The 18,762-nt window shown below is 50.7% G+C and overlaps 1 protein-coding gene across 8 annotated transcripts in view; it reads left to right on the forward strand.

Annotated features, from left to right (window-relative positions):
* The first annotated feature begins 594 nt into the window (after nt 1-594).
* LOC117082704 (36.4 kDa proline-rich protein-like) overlaps nt 595-18,762 on the forward strand; it is a 351,415-nt gene continuing 333,247 nt past the window's right edge. For 4 of the 8 annotated variants that reach the window (XM_033209634.1, XM_033209632.1, XM_033209635.1 and 1 more), the window contains exons 1-3: nt 9,677-9,738; nt 10,050-10,213; nt 10,464-10,983. In XM_033209634.1, the coding sequence (XP_033065525.1) occupies nt 9,693-9,738; nt 10,050-10,213; nt 10,464-10,616 (363 nt within the window). In that variant the 5' untranslated portion in view covers nt 9,677-9,692 and the 3' untranslated portion in view covers nt 10,617-10,983. Of the gene's footprint in view, nt 679-9,480; nt 9,526-9,670; nt 9,739-9,924; nt 10,214-10,333; nt 10,984-11,738; nt 12,080-18,762 lie in introns of those variants that run through there. The other 4 variants (XM_033209630.1, XM_033209629.1, XM_033209627.1 and 1 more) reach the window with 4 other exon arrangements.

Genomic DNA, 18,762 nt, shown 5'->3' on the forward strand with positions numbered 1-18,762 from the left:
GGGGAGGAAGGAGGACAGGTGACTTAGAAGATTCTTGGTGGCGACTGGAAGTGCAGAAATAGAATGATGACTTCAGGGAAAAGCAATTCAAGGAATGTTGTGCTTTTGCTTCTCTCTTTCCGTCCCTCTCTCCATCTCTCTTTCCATCTCTCTCTGCCTCTCACTTTGTCTGTCTCTGTTTCTCCCTCTCTGTGTCTCTCTCCTGGTTGCTTTGTCTCTTTCTGTCTCTTTTTAAGACTCTGTGTGTGTCTCTGTTTCTCTCTTCCCCTCATCTCTTTCTCCATCTTTCTATGTCTCTCTGTGTCCCTGCTTCTCTGACTTTTTCTGTCTCTCTCTCTCTGTCTCTCTCACTCTCCCTCTTTCTCTCTCTCTCTCTCTCTCTCTGTGTGTGTGTGTCTCACTCTCTTGGTTTCTCACTCTCACTCTCCATCTCGCGGCTCTCTTTGGTTTCACTACACAAGCTGACTCTCCCCACCTGATGATCCAGTGAGGATTAGCAGGAACCAAGTGGACTACCACCACCACTCGCATCCTGTGCCCATCCATGAACTGGGGCAGAGAAGAGGACTGATCTCCTTACTTGGCCTGGCTGGACGTGCTGACCCTCAGGATCACAGGCAGTGGAAGGAGCAGCTCCTGGAAGGTCAGAGTGGGTCCTGTGACGGATGGAAGTGACAAGTATGTTGAGCAACAAAAACGATCAGCACTTGGTCTATGGCAGCAGGAGCTCAGAAGTGAGGAATCCTAGGGCCTTAAATGAGTGGTCCATTGTGGCAAAAACTTTTTTAAGCCAAAAAATAGCCCCTAAGGAGTGTTCCAATGACCACCTCTTAAGCAATACAATTGACCCGTGAACAATGCAGAGATTAGGGGCACCAACCCATCACACAGTTGAAATTCGGACAATAACTTTTGAATACACCAAAAGCAATTTACTAATAGTCTATTCTTAGGTGGCAGTCTCAGTGATCACGCAGATAGTCGGTTAATGCACATTTTTTGTGTTGTATGTTTTGTATAGTGTATTCTTACAGTAAAGTAAGCTAGAGGAAATAAAGTAGTCATAAGGAAAATGTGTTTACTATTCATTAAGTGGCTCATCATAGAGGTTCTTCTCTTCATTTTTGCATCGAGTAGGCTGAGGAGGAGGAGGTGGGAGGAGAGGAGGAAGGGTTGGTCTTGCTGTCTAAGGGGTGGCAGAAGTGAAAGAAAATCCATGTGTAAGTAAGTGACCCACGCAGTTTAAACCCTGTTGTTCAAGGGTCAACTGTTTGAACAGGGAAGGTTTGAAGTGGCCTCTTTTTTTTTTTTTTTTTTCTTGAGACAGAGTCTCACTCTGTTGCCCAGGTTGGAGTGCAGTGGCTCAATCTTAGCTCACTGAAATTCAGGAAGTGACCTCTTTTCAAATAGGGCATGGCAGGGAAAGGGGGAGGAAAATGGCAAAAGTCTGCCCCACAAACTCAGGACCAAGTTCCCCAATTTCTTCCCCTGGTGAGTGGGGCTCTCATTCCCTAGACCACAAAGTCTATTTGGGTTCAAGACCACCTAGGCTCTGGGCTTGGCCTTCCAAGAGAAGAGGGTATCTGGGCCCTCCCAAGAATGCAGAGCTGTCCACCCCTGGATGAGTGACCGCAGCTCTGACCCTGTCCCTGGTCTGGGCTTCACTCCTCCTCCTGTAGGTGGACGCGGCTGTAGGTTCAGGAGTTCTCTAAACCAGTCAACACGTGTTTGTGGGTGGGCGTGCTTGCAGGCAGAGGAAGAGGTCTGTGGCTTACATCAGAATCTCAAAGTTGACACCCAAAAAAGGTAAAAGCTCCTGCCGAATGCTGGCATATACAACGAACGAGATAATGCTCTGGGTGTACATCCGGACACACAGGAAGAGCATTCTTGTTGATGGCGGTGGTTTCAAATATTTCAGTGAGTTTTCCCTTGAATGCCTCAGTCGGGAGCCACTTCAGTCCAGCGCGGGCAGCAAGGGAGCTTCAAGGACCGGTAGTTATGAATTCAAGCTTGTACACAGCGACAGGTCACAGGCTGTGGAAGATACCTGTCAATCAATATTCAGAGGTAGCATTCCATAACTGAGGCATAGGGCATATCTGACCTCATCTGACAAGGCTACATGACTGTTTTTCTAACTGGGAAATTAATGTAACTTATTTGCCAATAAAGAACCATCTCTCTCCCGCCATTTTCTGACATAACGCTAGTCATTAGGGAAATGTTACAATGATGTTCATGAAAGAACAAACCAATGTCTTTGCTGTAATACCACCTGTTTCACACAGATGACTCTTGCTGCTTCCATGTGACCCTAAAAGTATCCGGAGTGCCAGGAAGTCTCTTTAATCATCGTTCTCCAATGTGCTCAGGAGATGAAGTCATTCTGTGAAGTGGACCTCAGTTGACACCACTGAGGAAATGTCCTGGAGAAAGTAAAACTTGTAATGGCCTCAAACTTTACAGAAATAATGCAACTTCTTTCTTTCCACTTTTTAGATATTAATTTTAATTGGTTCAGGGCAACCTGTTTCTACATCAAAGTCTTGGGAAGCTTCTACCTGGTTTTATTTTATTTATTTATTTAGAAATAGAGTCTCACTGTGTCACCCAGGACAAAGTGTAGTGGTATGATCACGGCTCACTGCAGTCTCAACCTCCCAGGCTCAAGCCAATCCTCAGGCCTCCACCACCTGAGTAGCTGGGACTACAGGTGTGCCACCATGTCCTGCAAATGTTTTATTTTTATCTTTTTATTTTTTGTAGAGACAGGATCTCATTATGTGGCCAAAGCCAGTCTCAAACTCCTGGTCTCAAGCAATTCTTGTGTCAGCCTCCTAAAGCACTGAGATTATAGACGTGAGCCACGGCACACAGCTGATTCATTGTTTTATTTTCTCAGAACTCTATGCAACCTGATTCTTAATACTTAAGGAAAGAGAAGCCAGACAAAAGTAGAAGTAGTTACACACAATGTGAGTGTCATTTGGCACTTAGACAAGAGAGGCGGATTGTAAAAATAAAAGATCCACATGTCACAATTGGCTGTGGGCTTGGATGTGGACTCCAGCACTTTTTATTTTTATTTTTTTAGGAGATAGTGTCTCACTCTCTTGCTCAAGTTGGAGTGCAGTGATATAATCATAGCTCACTGTAATCTCAAACTCCTGAGTTCAAGTGATCCTCCTGCCTCAGCCTCCCAAGTAGCTGGGACTACAGATGTGCCATCGCTCCAAGCTAATTTTTTTTTTTTTAATTTTGTAGAGACGAGGTCTCCCCGTGTTGCTCAGGCTAGTCTCAAACATATCACCTCAAGCAATCCTTCCTCCTTGGCCTCCAAAGCGCTGGGATTATAGGTGTGAGCCACTGCACCCGGCCAAGAAATCAACTCCACCTGTTTTCTACATAAAGTTTAGCGTCTAGATATAAAGCAAAATAATTTTGAAAGATCAAGGAATCTGAAGGGAAGCTGGTGGGTGGGGAATGGGCTGAAGGCAGCGTTTTCTGGTCTACGGTTTTGCTTATTCTTGGATTTTCCAAAGTCCCGAAAGAAGCAGAAGGAAAGTGGGAACGGAGGAAGAGGCAGGAGGAAAGGAGGAGGGCTGAGCCTCTGAGGTTGCAGATTAGCCCAAGGCGGCTCAGTGGCTGGGAAGGAAGGAAGCAAGCCCCCAGGGCCGAAGGTGGAGTCAGAGTCCTGGGTCCAACAGAGACTGGAGGGGAGGAGGGTGCCGGGAGCCAAAGACCTTCCTGCTAGCACTGCAACCTCTTCAACTGCTTAGGCTTGTATCCAAATTTGATGTGTCCACATTTTGTAGACCTCCAAACCAAGTCACTCAGGGTAACCCAAGCAGGAAGGGGAGGATGATAGAAGCTGCCCCACCTGATGATGCCCTTCCGGCTTTTATCCATTCCTGGGAATGACTCTTTCTCCAACTCAGAGGATGCCCCTATGGGAGAATACAGAGGCGTGGACCAGCAGTGGAGAATTCCAAGTCCAAAAAACGATTGGCCTTTTAAAGGAAAGTAAGAAATCATCCTGCATATATGAAATATTGGGAAAAAAGGTTGTTACTAATAATTCTCAAGAGACCACTCTGGTGAGATTGGGTTTCTTTGGGGATGTGTCGAGCAGGGTGTATGTACTGAGTGGGCACATCCCACCCTTCAGACTCCTCCTTCAGCTCCTGTCTACTGTAGCAGTCAGAGGGCAGCTCCAGTCCTCATCTCCTCTGAGCAACCCACTCACTCATTCACTCGTTCATTCACTCGCTAACTCATTCACTCACTCACTCATTCACTCATTCACTCCTTCACTCGCTCACTCACTCAGTCGTTTACTCATTCACTCACCCATTCACTCACTCACCCATTCACTTACTCATTCACTCATTCACTAACCCATTCACTCACTCAATCACTCACTCACTCACTCCTTCACTCGCTCACTCACCCATTCACTCAGTCGTTTACTCATTCACTCACCCTTTTATTCACTCACTCGTTCATTTACTCACTCACTCTTTCACTCATTCACTAATCCATTCACTCACTCACTTATTCACTCACCCATTCACTCACTGACCATCACTCACTCATTCACTCATTCACTAACCCATTCACTCACTCAGTCACTCACTCATTCACTCATTCACTCACCCATTCACTCACTCATTCACTCCCTCATTCACTCACTCAGCCATTCACTAACTCATTCTTTCACTCACTCACCCATTCACTCATTCACTCACTCATTCACTCACTCACTCATTTCCTCATTCATTCAATCATTCACTCACTCAATCATTCACTCATTCACCTCTTCACTCACTCATTCACTCACTCACTCACCCTTTACTCACACACTCACTCATTTATTGACTCATTCACTCACTAATTCGTTCATTCACTCACTCACTTCTTCACTCACTCATTCACTTGTTCGCTCACTGACTTATTCACTCACTTTCCCTCACCCATTCACTCACTCATCCACTCATTTGCTCACTCACTCATTCACCCACTCACCCATTCATTAAGTAATTCATTCACTCACTCACCCATCACTCATTTATTCCCTCGATCACTCACTCATTCACTCACTCACTCACTTATTCACTTACTCACTTATTCACTCATCCATTCACTCACTCATTCACTCATTTACTCACTCACTCAGCAATTCACTCCCTCACTCACGTTCACTCATTCACTCATTTACCCACTCACTCACTCATTTACTCCTTCACTCATCCACTCACTCATTCACTGACTCACTCACTCACTCACCCATTCACTCATTTACTCCCTCATTTACTCCTTCACTCACTCACTCCTTCATTCATTCATTCAGCAGCACCCATGACAGGTTCACTCTGTCCTGGGCTCTGCTGTTGCCCTGGGCCTGCAGCAGGGAATAGTCAAAGATCTCTGAATCCACGGCATTCAGAGTTCAGCAGGGGTCCTGTCGAGAAGCCCAGCAGATAGGTGAAATGCCCCATGTGTGACACTGACGAGGATGTTTTAAGAGAAGCAGGGAGGGAACAGGAGTGTGCGTGGAGCCCAAAATTTCTAAGAGGGTGATCTGGGGAGGCCTCACCATGCAGGAGACCTTGCAAGACAGACCTGAGGAAGGTGGGCAGAGTGGGTAGGGAGAGGAGGGCCTGGGCTGAGGAAAGAGCAGGCTGGGCCCGAGGTTGTCGGGTGCCCGCATGGGCCTCTGGGCAGCACCAGGATCTGAAGGGACCAGAGGACAGGCCAGTGTGCCATGTGTGGGGCCTGTGACTCCGAGTCAGCAGAGAAGATGCCTGAATTACATCCTGATAGGTGCACCCTGACTTTGAAGCTGAGGACACCCGAGGCATGGAGGTGGGGTGGAGGTGGGGGCAGAGCAGGGGATGGGGAGGGAGCCTGTTCCGGTCCAGGTCAGAGGTGGTGGCTTGGCCCCAGTGGCTCCAGATGCAACGAAGAGTCAAGAGGGACTTTCCTGAGGGACTTAGATGCCGGGGTGGAGGAGAACTGCAAGGCTTCAGCCTGAGCCCCTGGGAGGATGGAGTCACCAGGAGCTGAGCTGAGGAAGACTGAGCGGTGGGGGATGGTGCGGGGGTGCAGAGGCCTGAGCTCAGTTTGGCCTCTGCAGATTTGAGATGCCCATTCCATGCACAGGCAGAGACAGCAGGGAAGGGGAAGAGGCTGCAGTTCAGGTAGCCCTGAAATGTGCAGCCCGACATGCTGGGGCACTGGGTCATGGTGCCCTCATGGCTGGGAGCTGCTTCCCTCCTGGGATGCCACAACTCCTTTAGGGCACATCCGCAATTCCTGCACTCACCACAGAGGGGAAGTGGGTAGGGCGTCTGTCCCTATGCATGTTCTCCTTCACCTTGTCCTAGGCAGGTCCCAGGCAGCACCTCCCCTCCCAAGTGGCTCCCCTTGGTCCCTGCCCCTAGTGTTCACAGCCGGACCCTCGAAGAGGGCTGGACTCAGCGGCTCACTTCTAATGAATAGAACCAGGCAAAAGAGATGGTGGTCTCTCCTGAGATTGGATTGGGAGGGGCTGCAGGTTCCATCCACTGGAACTCTCCCCCTGCCTCTTGATAGGTGCTAGTGCTGGCAAAGCCAGTCACCTGCTCAGGGCAGAGGGTAGCCTGAAGCTGATGCTACGGAGAGACTGGGGCCTTCAGTCCAACAGCCTGCAAGCAATAGAATTCTGCCACCAACACAGAAGCGAGCGTGGAAGCAGCTCCTCCCCTGATGAGCCTGAGCCTTCAGAAGACATGGCAGCCCTGGGCAGACACCTGCTGCAGCCACAGAGAGCCCCTGGGGCAGAGGGCCCAGTGAAGCCTCCACTCCTGGCCAAGGAGTAATCATTCCTGTGGTATAACTGTGTGCTGGTGTGGGCCACAGTTTGGAGTCATCTGTCAGGGGACAAGAAAGAACAAACACACACCTCAGGTCCTACTGGGTAGAAGCTGTAGGGTCAGCGCGGCATGTAATATCTGTCAGGCCTCTGAGCCCAAGCCAAGCCATAGCATCCCCTGTGACTTGCAAGTATACGCCCAGATGGCCTGAAGTCACTGAAGAATCACAAAAGAATTGCAAATGCCCTCCCTCGCCTTAACTGATGACATTCCACCACAAAAGAAGTGAAAGTGGCCAGTCCTTGCCTTAAGCGATGATAGTATCTTGTGAAATTCCTTTTCCTGGCTCATCCTGGCTCAAAAAGCTCCCCCACTGAGCACCTTGTGACCTCCACTCCTGCCCGCCAGAGAACAATCCCCCTTTGACTGTAATTTTCCTTTACCTACCCAAATGCTATAAAACAGCCCCACCCTTATCTCCCTTTGCTGACTCTGTTTTCGGACTCAGCCCACCTGCACCCAGGTGAAATAAACAGCCATGTTGCTCACACAAAGCCTGTTTGGTGGTCTCTTCACACGGACGCACATGAGAATATCTTCCTGTTGAATTAGAGGATTAATTGCTAAGGCCAAATATTAAAAAAAAAAAAAAAAAAAAAAAAAAAAACTCTAGTTTTAGCACCATTAAAATACATGACTGGTCAAAAAAAAAAAAGAAAAAAAAGAGTCATAGCTATTCTTTTCCATCTTAGCTACAGGTATATATTAATATATGTTAATTCCCTGACTGACTGAGCAATGGGCCAAACTCATAAGAACAGATGTGTGAGGACCGTCAGTGACCATCCTGACCCAAGCCGTTATACACAGACACACTTTTGAACAAAATCCGTAACCTTGGGGGTCTTGACATTCTAAATTTTATTGTTTTTAATTAACTATTTTTATTCCCTAAACAATACATGTTCATCGGAGAGAAAAATGGCATTATCTATACTAAACAAAATAAAGGAAATAAAATGCTCAGAAACATTTACACATGTATGCAGACTCACACACATACACACTCGCACGCACTCACGCACAGGCTCGCACTGTGTCTAGGCCTGCCTTTTCACTTATTTGTATGTCCTGAACATATTTCCATGTCAGTAGACACTTATCTTCGTAGCGGTAACAGCACTAAATATTATTGTAGCGTCTATTTTTACCATTATTTATTTAACTCATCATGTTTGAACTGTTAGGTTGTGTTTATCGTTTTCTGTATTATAGACAATCTGATGACAAATGACCCATCCCCTAATGTTCAATATAAAAATATCGATTGTATAAGGAGATAAGGGGTATTTGGTTGAAATAAAACTCAGTGTGCCCCACCTTCTCCACATGTAATATGCTCTAAAAAGACATGAATAATTAAATTAGCCCTTCTATTCTCCAGCACAGATCCTGAGCCCAGCGGTGGGTGCAGGTGCTTAGAGCCTCGGTCTGCTTTTCTGCCCGCCAGAAGGCAAAGGCCACTCCACTGCCACCTTAAGACACCCAGGATACTCCTCTCCTTTTTTATTACTAGAATAATGCTCAGGCTCAGTGCATGAGAGCAGCGCTCTCTAACTTTGCACTCATCAGAGTAACCTAGGTGGTTTGATTAAAAATACACATTCCCTGGCTGCGCTCCCAGAAACTGGACTTCAGTGGTTTAGTGGGGGTGTGCATAGGACAGGTGATTCTTTTTTTTTTTTTTTTTGAGACGGAGTCTCGCTCTGCCGCCCAGGCTGGAGTGCAGTGGCCGGATGTCAGCTCACTGCAAGCTCTGCCTCCTGGGTTTACGCCATTCTCCTGCCTCAGCCTCCCGAGTAGCTGGGACTACAGGCGCCCGCCACGTCGCCTGGCTAGCTTTTTGTATTTTTTAGTAGAGACGGGGTTTCACCGTGTTAGCCAGGATGGTCTCGATCTCCTGACCTCGTGATCCGCCCGTCTCGGCCTCCCAAAGTGCTGGGATTACAGGCTTGAGCCACCGCGTCCGGCCAGGACAGGTGATTCTGAGGACCAGGAGGGGTTAGGAATTTCCCCTTTAATTCTGGCCATGGGGGAGAGCAGACATCCAGCATTGTCCACAGCCTATTTTTTTTCCCTCTTTTGCAATGAATATTTGATGCTCAGCGGGATGAGCCCCAGGACGAGGCACACATCCACGAAAAATCCATGCCTCTCCATCTTTTCCCCAGGATTGCCCTTTGGTGAAACTCTCCTCTGCGATTGCTTCACTTTCAACGGTTCATAGAACAAACCTCTTTTTTTTTTTTTTTGAGAGGGAGTCTTGCTCTGCCGCCCAGGCTGGAGTGCAGTGGCCGGCTCTCAGCTCACTGCAAGCTCCGCCTCCCGGGTTCAGGCCATTCTCCTGTCTCAGCCTCCCGGGTAGCTGGGACTACAGGCGCCCGCCTCGTCGCCCGGCTAGTTTTTTGTATTTTTTAGTAGAGACGGGGGTTTCACCGTATTAGCCAGGATGGTCTCGATCTCCTGACCTCGTGATCCGCCCGTCTCGGCCTCCCAAAGTGCTGGGATTACAGGCTTGAGCCACCGCGCCCGGCCCAAACCACTTCTTAGTCTCGTTTGTTGTCTCTTATCTGTTCAACAAACACCCACTGCGCAGGACCATCCTCCGGTAAGCCCTCGAGTGGGGCCGTTTGGCAGCCCTACTTCGTGGGGTGAGCACTGAAGGAACCGAGGCCCCATAAGCCCATGCTTTTGTGGGGGCTGCCCCCGCTCCCTTCGCAGGGTAACTGGCACCAGGCTGTTAAGCTGCAGATGGACAACCGCACAGCGCATTGCATGTGCATATTTCAGCACGTGGAGTTGACCAGTGAAGTCAGCCAAGGTCGGCACAGTGTACAGCAGCGCGCGTGTCCGTGGGGAGGAAGGGTCGTCCCGCCTCCCCGCCAGGCCAGTCCTGTTGCGCCTCCTCCTACCCCACTCTGACTTTCGCGCGTCCAGGCGTCTCTGAGGGTCGCGCCCCGATACCCTCCTCCACTCCAAGGCTTCTTCTCCCAAAGGGCCGGCCGGTGGCCCAGGAGTGCCACAGCCCCCGTGGGGCCGGGAAATCTCAGTTTCCTCATAGCTAAGCCCGCCGCGCTCAGCTTTTCCCACCACCTGAAGGATCCACTCTCTGTGCGTCCTTCCCGACTTCAGGCTGCAGAGAAAACTTGGGGGCGGGGATCGAGGAAGCCGCGCCCCGGGGCTCCCAGCGCAGCCCCCGGAGGAATCCTGTGGGCAACAAAAAGCTGTGCGAGCGGCCGGGCTCGGTGCCGACAACAGCAGGAGCAGCCCGGCCTGCCGCGAGCCTCCGCGTCCAGGTAGGGGCTCCGCGCCGCAATTCCATCCCGCCCCGCCACGGGCGCTCCCAGCAAGTGCGGGGTTTTCACCCGCCCCGGCGTTCGTGCCCACTCACGGTCTCCCTTGCCCCACCCCGGGAGATGCTCCCCGCGTTCTATTCCGCCCCGCCATGGCGCACCCAGCAAACGTTGTGACCTCGCCCCCCTGCGGTCTCCCCTCCCCCGGACGCTGCCCCTGCCCCCACCTGTGGCGCTCCAGGCATCTCTAAAGCCCCCAACCAGAGTCCTCCAACCCACCCGCGAGGCTCGCGCACCAGCAACGCGGCCCCACCCGCAGGGACCCAGCCCACCTGTGGTTGTACCCCCGCATCTGCGGCCTCCCCCACCGCTAGCGCGGCCCCCACATAGGACGACTCCCGCGTAGGTGCTCTGCCCACACCCGCCACCCCGCCCCCGCCAGCCTCTGTGCTTTCCCTCCCCTTTCCCTGCTCCTGCCCGGAGCCGCGCCCCCGCCCCCGCAGCGCCTCCCGTGCGCTCGGGCCCCGCCCGTCACCGCCCATTGGCGCTGGCGCCGGGCGGGGGCGCGGGCGGGGCAGCAGTTCGGAGTCCGTTGCCCACCGGCGGGGTCCCCATTGCCTGCCACGCACCCGGACTAGCGACTCTCCTCGGCCTCCTCGCCATGGAGGTGGACGACTCCCGGGCCCGCAAGGGCTCCTTGCGGAAGTTCCTGGAGCACCTCTCCCGGGCCGGCAAGGCCATCGGCGTGCTGACCAGCGGCAGGGATGCTCAAGGTGCGCGCCCCCCTCCAGGCGGCGAGGGAGGGACCGACGGAGAGAGGGAGAACAGGGCAAAGGGGATGGGGGGACAGGGCAGAAGAGTGGGGGAGCGATGGGAGGACCCGGGGAAAGATGGACAAGCGATGGGAAGAACCGGGGAGAAGAGCCGGGAAGCGATCGGGAGAACTGTGTCGAAGCTGGTGCCCGGGAGCGGCAGGGCAGGGGTACCTGCGGGGCAGCCTGAGCCGGCAAGGCAGCCCCGGGGTCCTTGCCGGATGGGGCGGAGGAGGAAGGGACATGGCGGTAGGAACCTCCATCCAGAAGATAGTGAGCTTTTCATCCCCTTCGGTTTATGTTTTAAATGGAGCCTGGCAGAGGGGGTTGCCTGGAGCGCCCTCGGGGTCGTTCCGCCTCTGAGCTGTAGGAGGGGGCCGGGCTTCCCCTCCGAAGCGAGGGTACAGCGCGATCACTTCCTAAGTGGCCCCCCGGCCCCCAACTCCGCCCCACGCCACCACCCAGCATGTCCAGAAAGAAACGGCCGGGTCCCCGCACGCCTCCTGTCGTCTTGTGCCCCGCGCGGTGTGGGCGGGGTCCCGGCTGCTGCAATGCAGGACGCGGCGGGGGTGCTCTGGGTTCCCGCCTGGCGTCTCCGAGGCGGTCCGGCAGCCCCTCGCGTTTCCGCTGGAAGATTTACAAAAAGGGTTTCTTGCGCTCTCATGTGCTGTCACCTTCCGGCTTGTGACAAAACTGAAAACTAAAATGGGTCCCAGGCCCTCCCCGCCAGCCTCCGTGGACGGGAAGGACCAGAAAGCGGGAATTCCGGGACGTAAGCCGCGCCGCGGCGCGGGCTCTGGGCTTCCCCTGCCCTGCAATGTGGAAACGGCTCTCCAGGAGGGGCCCGAGCCTGGGCCCACGATGCGGGCGCCCGGGGAGGGCATTTAACATTGAAGAGCGGGAGGTGATGGAGAGTGCGCGCCCCAGGCCCCAGGGGCACGTAGGGGCGCCTGTACCAGGGATCAGGAGGGTGAGGCCTTCTTGGCCAGGTAGCCTTGTTAAATCTATCTGAAAGTCACAGATAACTAAGTGTCAAGTCGTCACAGATATTTAAGTATCCTGAATGAGATGGCTACGGGAAAACATGAAAACATCGTTACCGGTTACGTGCATGATGCATCGAAAACATTGTTACCTGCACAGTGGCAGCACTGATATTTGTGGGCTTTTGAACGTGTGGACTGGAGTGTTAAGAGTCCTTCAGTTATACAGTAGTTTGATTTGAATGTTCTTTTCTTGGCGAATAAAGGCTATACATTGAATGTACCCAGGAAACTAGGAAGGTGAACCCACACGAAGGACACAGGCCTGTGGGCTGCTCCAGGCACCATTAGGGCGTTGTGAGGACTGAGCCATGGGCTTCCCGCTCAGCCCCCTGAGAGCCGTGACGGCATCTCTGTTCTGCCTCACACTGGACCCGCTAGTTTCATATTCTTGTTATGGTTCCGAGGCTGCGAGCAGTTGGATTCTGAGAGTCACTCTCTGTCGTCCTCCTCCAGCTGCTTTCAAATGGGTCGTCTCTTTTTTTAGAACTGCTTTTTTAAGCAGTGATTTATGGGGTGAGTTGTAGTGCTGTCCTGAACTGCAGAGGGAGCGCATTGAGGAACCCAGGTTTTGATGCTGTGCACATCAACTGAGTCACCAGCCTAGGGCCCTGTCAGTCCCATTATTAAGCTCATTTCTTGCTCTTCTCATCGTTACTCGATGCCTTAAAAAAAAAAACGCAAACTCTTGCTTGCGGTCACTGGTTTAGTTTGGCAAATGGGTGTTTACCCTGGAAAGAGGGGCGTTTTGTCCTCTGGACCGTCTAAGGCGCCCTTTGGTGACGTGGTCGGTTTCTGACCACTCTATTCTGTGGGCGTCCTTCCTGCTTCCACCTTCCCTTTCCGAACGCCTCTGCCTCCACGGCTTTAATTTTCCTTCTGTGTGTGTGTCACGCAGAGGTTATGACTATTGTGCCAGTGCCCTGTTTTTTTTTTTTTTTGAGACGGAGTCTCGCTCTGCCACCCAGGCTGGAGTGCAGTGGCCGGATCTCAGCTCACTGCAAGCTCCGCCTCCCGGGTTTACGCCGTTCTCCTGCCTCAGCCTCCCGAGTAGCTGGGACTACAGGCGCCCGCCTCGTCGCCCAGCTAGTTTTTTGTATTTTTAAGTAGAGACGGGGTTTCACCGTGTTAGCCAGGATGGTCTCGATCTCCTGACCTCGTGATCCGCCCGTCTCGGCCTCCCAAAGTGCGGGGATTACAGGCTTGAGCCACCGCGCCCGGCCTGTTTTTTTTTGTTTGTTTGTTTGTTTCTTTGTTTTTTCTGCTGAGGGCCCAAAACTTGCTACATCTCAAAAGAAGCAATGGCATCCATTTGTTCGCGATGATCATAAACAGTACCCTCTAAGGGAGACTAATTTGTTAACCCGTCTGCTGTGGGTAGAAAGACAGCGGTGGCCGCGGAACGAGGGCTCTGCCTCTTCGGAGCCTGCACAACCGTCCTGCTTTTTTCTTCAATATCCAGTAGGGGTGTTAATTTTAATAAGCCCTTGAAACTAACAAAGCAGGAAAGTGCAAAGACATTGAGTTGTGAGATTTAAAATTACAACCAGCAGCCTCTCATTCTTCCTTCACTGGGGGTTGCTGCTTCGTTTTGGGGCTGCAGGGTATGTTTGGCAGCGACATCGGCCCTTTGTGCTGTGCGACTCATGAATTGAGATAGTTTTTTACTAAGTGGTTTGTGCAGTAGGTATGAAAATGGGGAAAGAGGGAGCACTGTCCCGGGTGGAGAGGCGTGGAGAGACGCTGTGATACACAGCGGGTCCTTTTCTTCTGGGGTCCTGGTTTTAAATCTTTTCTTTTTTTTTTTCTAGAAGCTTGAAAGATGGTTTTTGTGTCTTAATTAAAAGATTGAAGACTGTGGGCCAGACCCAAACTAATTCCATTGGCATCAGAGAGAAGGATTCTTTACATATTTATCTATAGGCATACTTGATTTTTTTTTTTTTGGCTGAATTATCATCTAGTTAGTGAAATCATACATTAGAGGAGTAATATTAAAAATTAAAAAATAAAATATGTATCTGTAAACCTATCCCTCTTCCATTCCATTTGTCTCTGTGTAATTTTAGAACCTTGAGCCATAATGTACATAGAGTTTATATTCTTTTAATATCTTGCTACTTCATTGTTTTAATGTTTAATCTTTGGGTTGATGTATCACAGGTTACTTGACCATTTCTTACAGGGGTTTGGGTTAGTTTGTTTTTTTCCTTTAACTCTAATGTAAATTTGAGTGTTTGGCTGGTAGTTTTAGCAGGATTTAAGGCAGAGCCTCAGTTAGGGCCGTGGATCGATCTATGGTCCCTAGTTTGAGGAGGGAGGTGGCAATCTGCCCTTTCTTCTAAAATGGATATGTTCAATCACAACGGACATTTACTTGATTTTGAGCACTTGGGACTCCCCTGGGGTTCACTGGTATTGCAAGGTCAGGACTGGGGATCTCCTGCTGGAGAGGCCCCCAGTGTGCCCAGCGCAGGGTCCTGAGCACGTTTCTGCAGGACAGAAGCCCTGCACTTTGTCCAAACTCCAGCAGCCCTCACTCTGGGAAGAACTGGCTGCTCCAGGAATGAGGTCTATGCTCTGAAGCCCACAGTCAGCAGACCAGCAAAGGTCAGCACAGACGACCTTACATGAATCATTCATTTAACAAGCATTCATGGAATACACACTCCGTGCAGTTGGAACTTAGAGTGGAAGGCCATCAGCTCACTGTTGTCTGAGCAGAGCTTGGTCTCTGGGTCCTTGTTGAACTTAGAGTGGAAGGCCGTCAGCTCACTGTTGTCTGAGCAGAGCTTGGTCTCTGGCTCCCTGTTGTAGTCTCTGCTCCTAGGAGGTGCAGGGTGACTGTTGGGGAACCCTCTATAGGCACAGTTGCTGAACAAGGACCCCTCCCAAGGGCGTCAGCCCTGGGCCCTGAGCTCTGAAGAGGAGGAAGGCATTCCTAGGGCCGACTTCCCTTCTGGATACTGAGCTCTGCACAGAGAGAAACTCTTCCACATTCACTGCAGTAAAGTTCATAAACAAATAACACTTTAGAGACTGGGGCCTGCATTCCCCAGAATTTCCATGGCCACAGGTGGTGGCTGCACCATGCGACTGGAGTCAGCATTCCCCAGAATTTCTGTGGCTGCAGGTGGTGTCTGCATCACGCAACTAGTGTCTATGTTCCCTGGAATTTTCCGTGGCCATAGGTGGTGGCTGTACCATGGGAATGAGGGTCTGTGTTCCCTGGAATTTCCATGGCCATAGATGGTGGCTGTACCATGTGTCTGAGGGTCTGCGGTCCCTGGAATTTCTGTGGCCGCAGATGGTAACTGTACCATGTGACTGAGGGTCTGCATTCCCTGGAATTTCTGTGGTCACAGATGGTGGCTGTACCATGCAACTGGGGCCTGCATTCCCTGGAAATTCCGTGGCCACAGGCGGTGGCTGCACCATGCTCAGGTCCTGTCTCAGGAGTTGGTGCCATTCTCTCTGTTACTCCCTCACCTGACACAGAGCGGCAGTTCCTGGCCTTATCACTCCCAGGAAACACACAGGCATCTGTTTTGGATCCTTGTTTTATGTCCCCATCATCTTTGTCATCAAAGGGAAATTCATATCCCCATGAAGCTGAAAATGGTGTGGGGCCCCCTGGTGGTCTTTCCAAGGCATTATCAGCAGGTAAACTAGACCCTATGGGCCAGTGTACCTGAAATGAAAACAGAAAGGTAAGTCGTGTCACTAAGCTTTACTGGGAGATTCAGGGTCTTTGTCAGTGACAGAATCATCCAAAGTAAGTTGTTTGTTCACTGCAGATCCACACGGTTAGCTGTGTCGGGATTAAACTTACCCAGTGTCGACAGAGTGTAGCTTAATCCTCACAGAAGGGTGTCAAGTACGTTGAAGAACAGCTGCCGAGCCTGCTATTGTCGGGAGAGGGGCAGGTGCGGCTCTCGCTTAGCCCGGTGCTGAAGGAGGCCGGGCTCACGTCAGGCCGTTCGTGTGAGCGAGCTGGATTTTTAGCACGCTGGGACGATAAAGCACAAACATCTATTTTTAACCTATGGGTGACCTTCTTCTGTACTGCTTGAGTCTCTGTGGACCTTTCTCTGTTTCCTTCCTAGGGAGTCTGTGCCAGGGTCCCAGGCGTTCTCTGGGCTGTACCTCCGCGCCTGCCCACTCGGGAGCCTCCTCCTGGTGGCTATGGGACTGGGCTGGGCCCACACTGTCAGCATCATCCGGGGTAAGCAAGCCCGTCCCTCTGCACCTCAGTGTCCCCAGCTGCTGAACAGGGCTAATCAACTGACCGTCAGGATTAATGGGGTTCAGATGCGCTCATCTCATAGCCCTGCTTGGTAAACAGCCACTTCCACTCTGTCCTCCAAAGTGCTACTCTAGACTTTTTCTTTACCTCCATTTAGCCAGGTGATTCGAGGTGACAGTGACTATCAAGAGGGACGTACAGAGGAAATCAGTGGAAGAGAGCTCGAGGAGCAGACATGGGTGCAGGGAACACAGTACGGGGAGCACGGGTGCAGGGAGCATAGGCATGGGGAGGATAGATAGGTGTGGGGAGCGTGGGTGTGGGGAGCGTGGGTGTGGGGAGCACGGGTGTGAGGAGCACAGGGGTGGGGAGCACGGGTGCGGGGAGCATGGGTGAGGGGACCACGGGGGCCGGGAGCACAGGGTATGGAGAGCATGTGTGTGCTTGCTCTGCTCTGACAGATGCTGCCGAGCACGTACTCTGTGCTCAGATGGGTCAGAGCCTCAATGCCTCTTTTTTAAAAAAAATCTTTCTTTTTTTAAAGATAGGACTTCCCTCTTCCTGGTGGCCCCTTTTAGTCGATACTCTTTTAAGCCTACTTTTCCAGAGGAAAGCTAGGAAAGATGGCCTCTGTAGGTTCCAGTCTGGGCATATCTGGAAGAATGGCCTGTTTTAGGTTTGAGTCTGGCGTAGCTGGGGACCTCTTTGAACCTCTGCTCAGAGTCCCAGAGCCACCTGTAGAGGCTCCCCAAATGTCTGCTGGGACTTTCCCCTCTGCTCGGGGATGATGAAGAGCCGAACCTCACCCTGCCACGACCTCTGGGGTCCTCCTTCCTGGAGGGCAGTGCCTTGGTGGCCAGTGTGTGTAGGAGGCTGGGCTGGCACCTTCGGGCTATGCTTTGCAGCGGGGGCTCGTGACATGGGGCATTCTTGTGCTCTGCATTGGGACTGGTGACGTGGGGCATCGTCGGGCACTGTGGACCACATGGGGTGCACAAGAGCCAGACAACTCCTGGAATTCGGAGCCTGGCTCTGTCTCAGGTCACCCACATATCTGTGGCACTTCTGGGGGATTGTGGGGACCGTACGAGTCTGTGTCCCCACCCTCACTGGCTGGACACCTGTGCCAGGCTGCAGCTTTATGTGTCACCATCCCCTGTTTCGAGTTGTGTGAATATTTATTTTCATTACCTACTCTCATAAGATTTCCTTTTTTAAAAAAAATTCAGAGACAGACTTTGAAGTCCCCAGGCCCCACCCTCTGTGGACCTAATGGTATTGCAGAAATTATGGCTTCAATTATGTGTAATAACTGGGGTTACTTTAAAAGTCATGTGAAGGAACAAGGGGCGGTGGTCATTTCAAGCGGTACATCGTGCTGGATTCTTAAGTGAACATTATCAGGCTTTCAACACATTTTCTCTTTTTATTGACTTTGGAGAATATAATGGATGCTCAGAAGCTGTTGGAGTTTAGTAACAGGAAGTCATCCTTAAGGAACTATTTAAGCAAGGGGACAGTTGGAGTAAATGTAAGTTATGAACACACACTTATTCCAAACCAGAGAAATAAAAGCATCTACTGTGCTGGGGTTGAAACTTGGTTGCTAGTGTGTCTTTCCTGCCCACAGTGACTGTGGCAGTGCTGTGGGCAGGAAATTCTGCAAAGAAGACTTGGTGCCAGTGGTAGTTTTTGTGACGATTCATTTGCTTTCAGCTCAAGTGACTATAGTCTTACTTGCAAATGGCTAGGTCTCCACCAATGGACTGACATAGGACAAATGAGAAATGGCCCTTGGGTTTTTAACAACTATTATTTTTAATGGACACGTTATGGTACATATACATGGGATACAGTGTGATATTTCAATACATGTTTATCATGCATAATTAGCAAATGAGGGTAATTAGCATGTCCATCTTCTCAAACATTTGTGATTTCTGAATGCTGGGAATATTTAAAATCCTCTCTTCTAGCTGCTTGAAAATATACAATAAATTATAAACTATAGTCACCCTACAAGGCTATAGCACACTAAACCTCATTTTTACTATCTAGATGTAATTTTGGATCCATTAGCCAACCTCTCCCTTCCTGCCCTCCCGCCGCCCTTTCCTGTCTCTAGATTCCACTGTTCTACCTTCAGAGGGTAGAATATCATTTTCCTCATAGAGATCTTTGACCCTATTGGTTAGACTTCTTCTGAGGTATTTTTAGTTTTATTTGATATTTTTGTAGCTAAATTGGATTGCTTTCTTGATTTCTTTTTCCACTGGCTCATTGTTAGTCTATAGAAATGTTACTGAGTTTTATATGTTTATTTTGTATTCTGCAAATTTACTGAATTTGTTTATCGGTTCAAAGGGATTTTTGCTGGAGTCTTTTTTTTTTTTTTTTTAAATATATAAGAGCATATTGTCTGAAAGCAGGCAATTAGAGTTCCTCCTTTCC

This window comes from Trachypithecus francoisi, unplaced genomic scaffold (genome assembly GCF_009764315.1).
Source record: "Trachypithecus francoisi isolate TF-2019V2 unplaced genomic scaffold, Tfra_2.0 Lachesis_group9, whole genome shotgun sequence".
Taxonomy (NCBI): Eukaryota; Metazoa; Chordata; class Mammalia; order Primates; family Cercopithecidae; genus Trachypithecus; species Trachypithecus francoisi.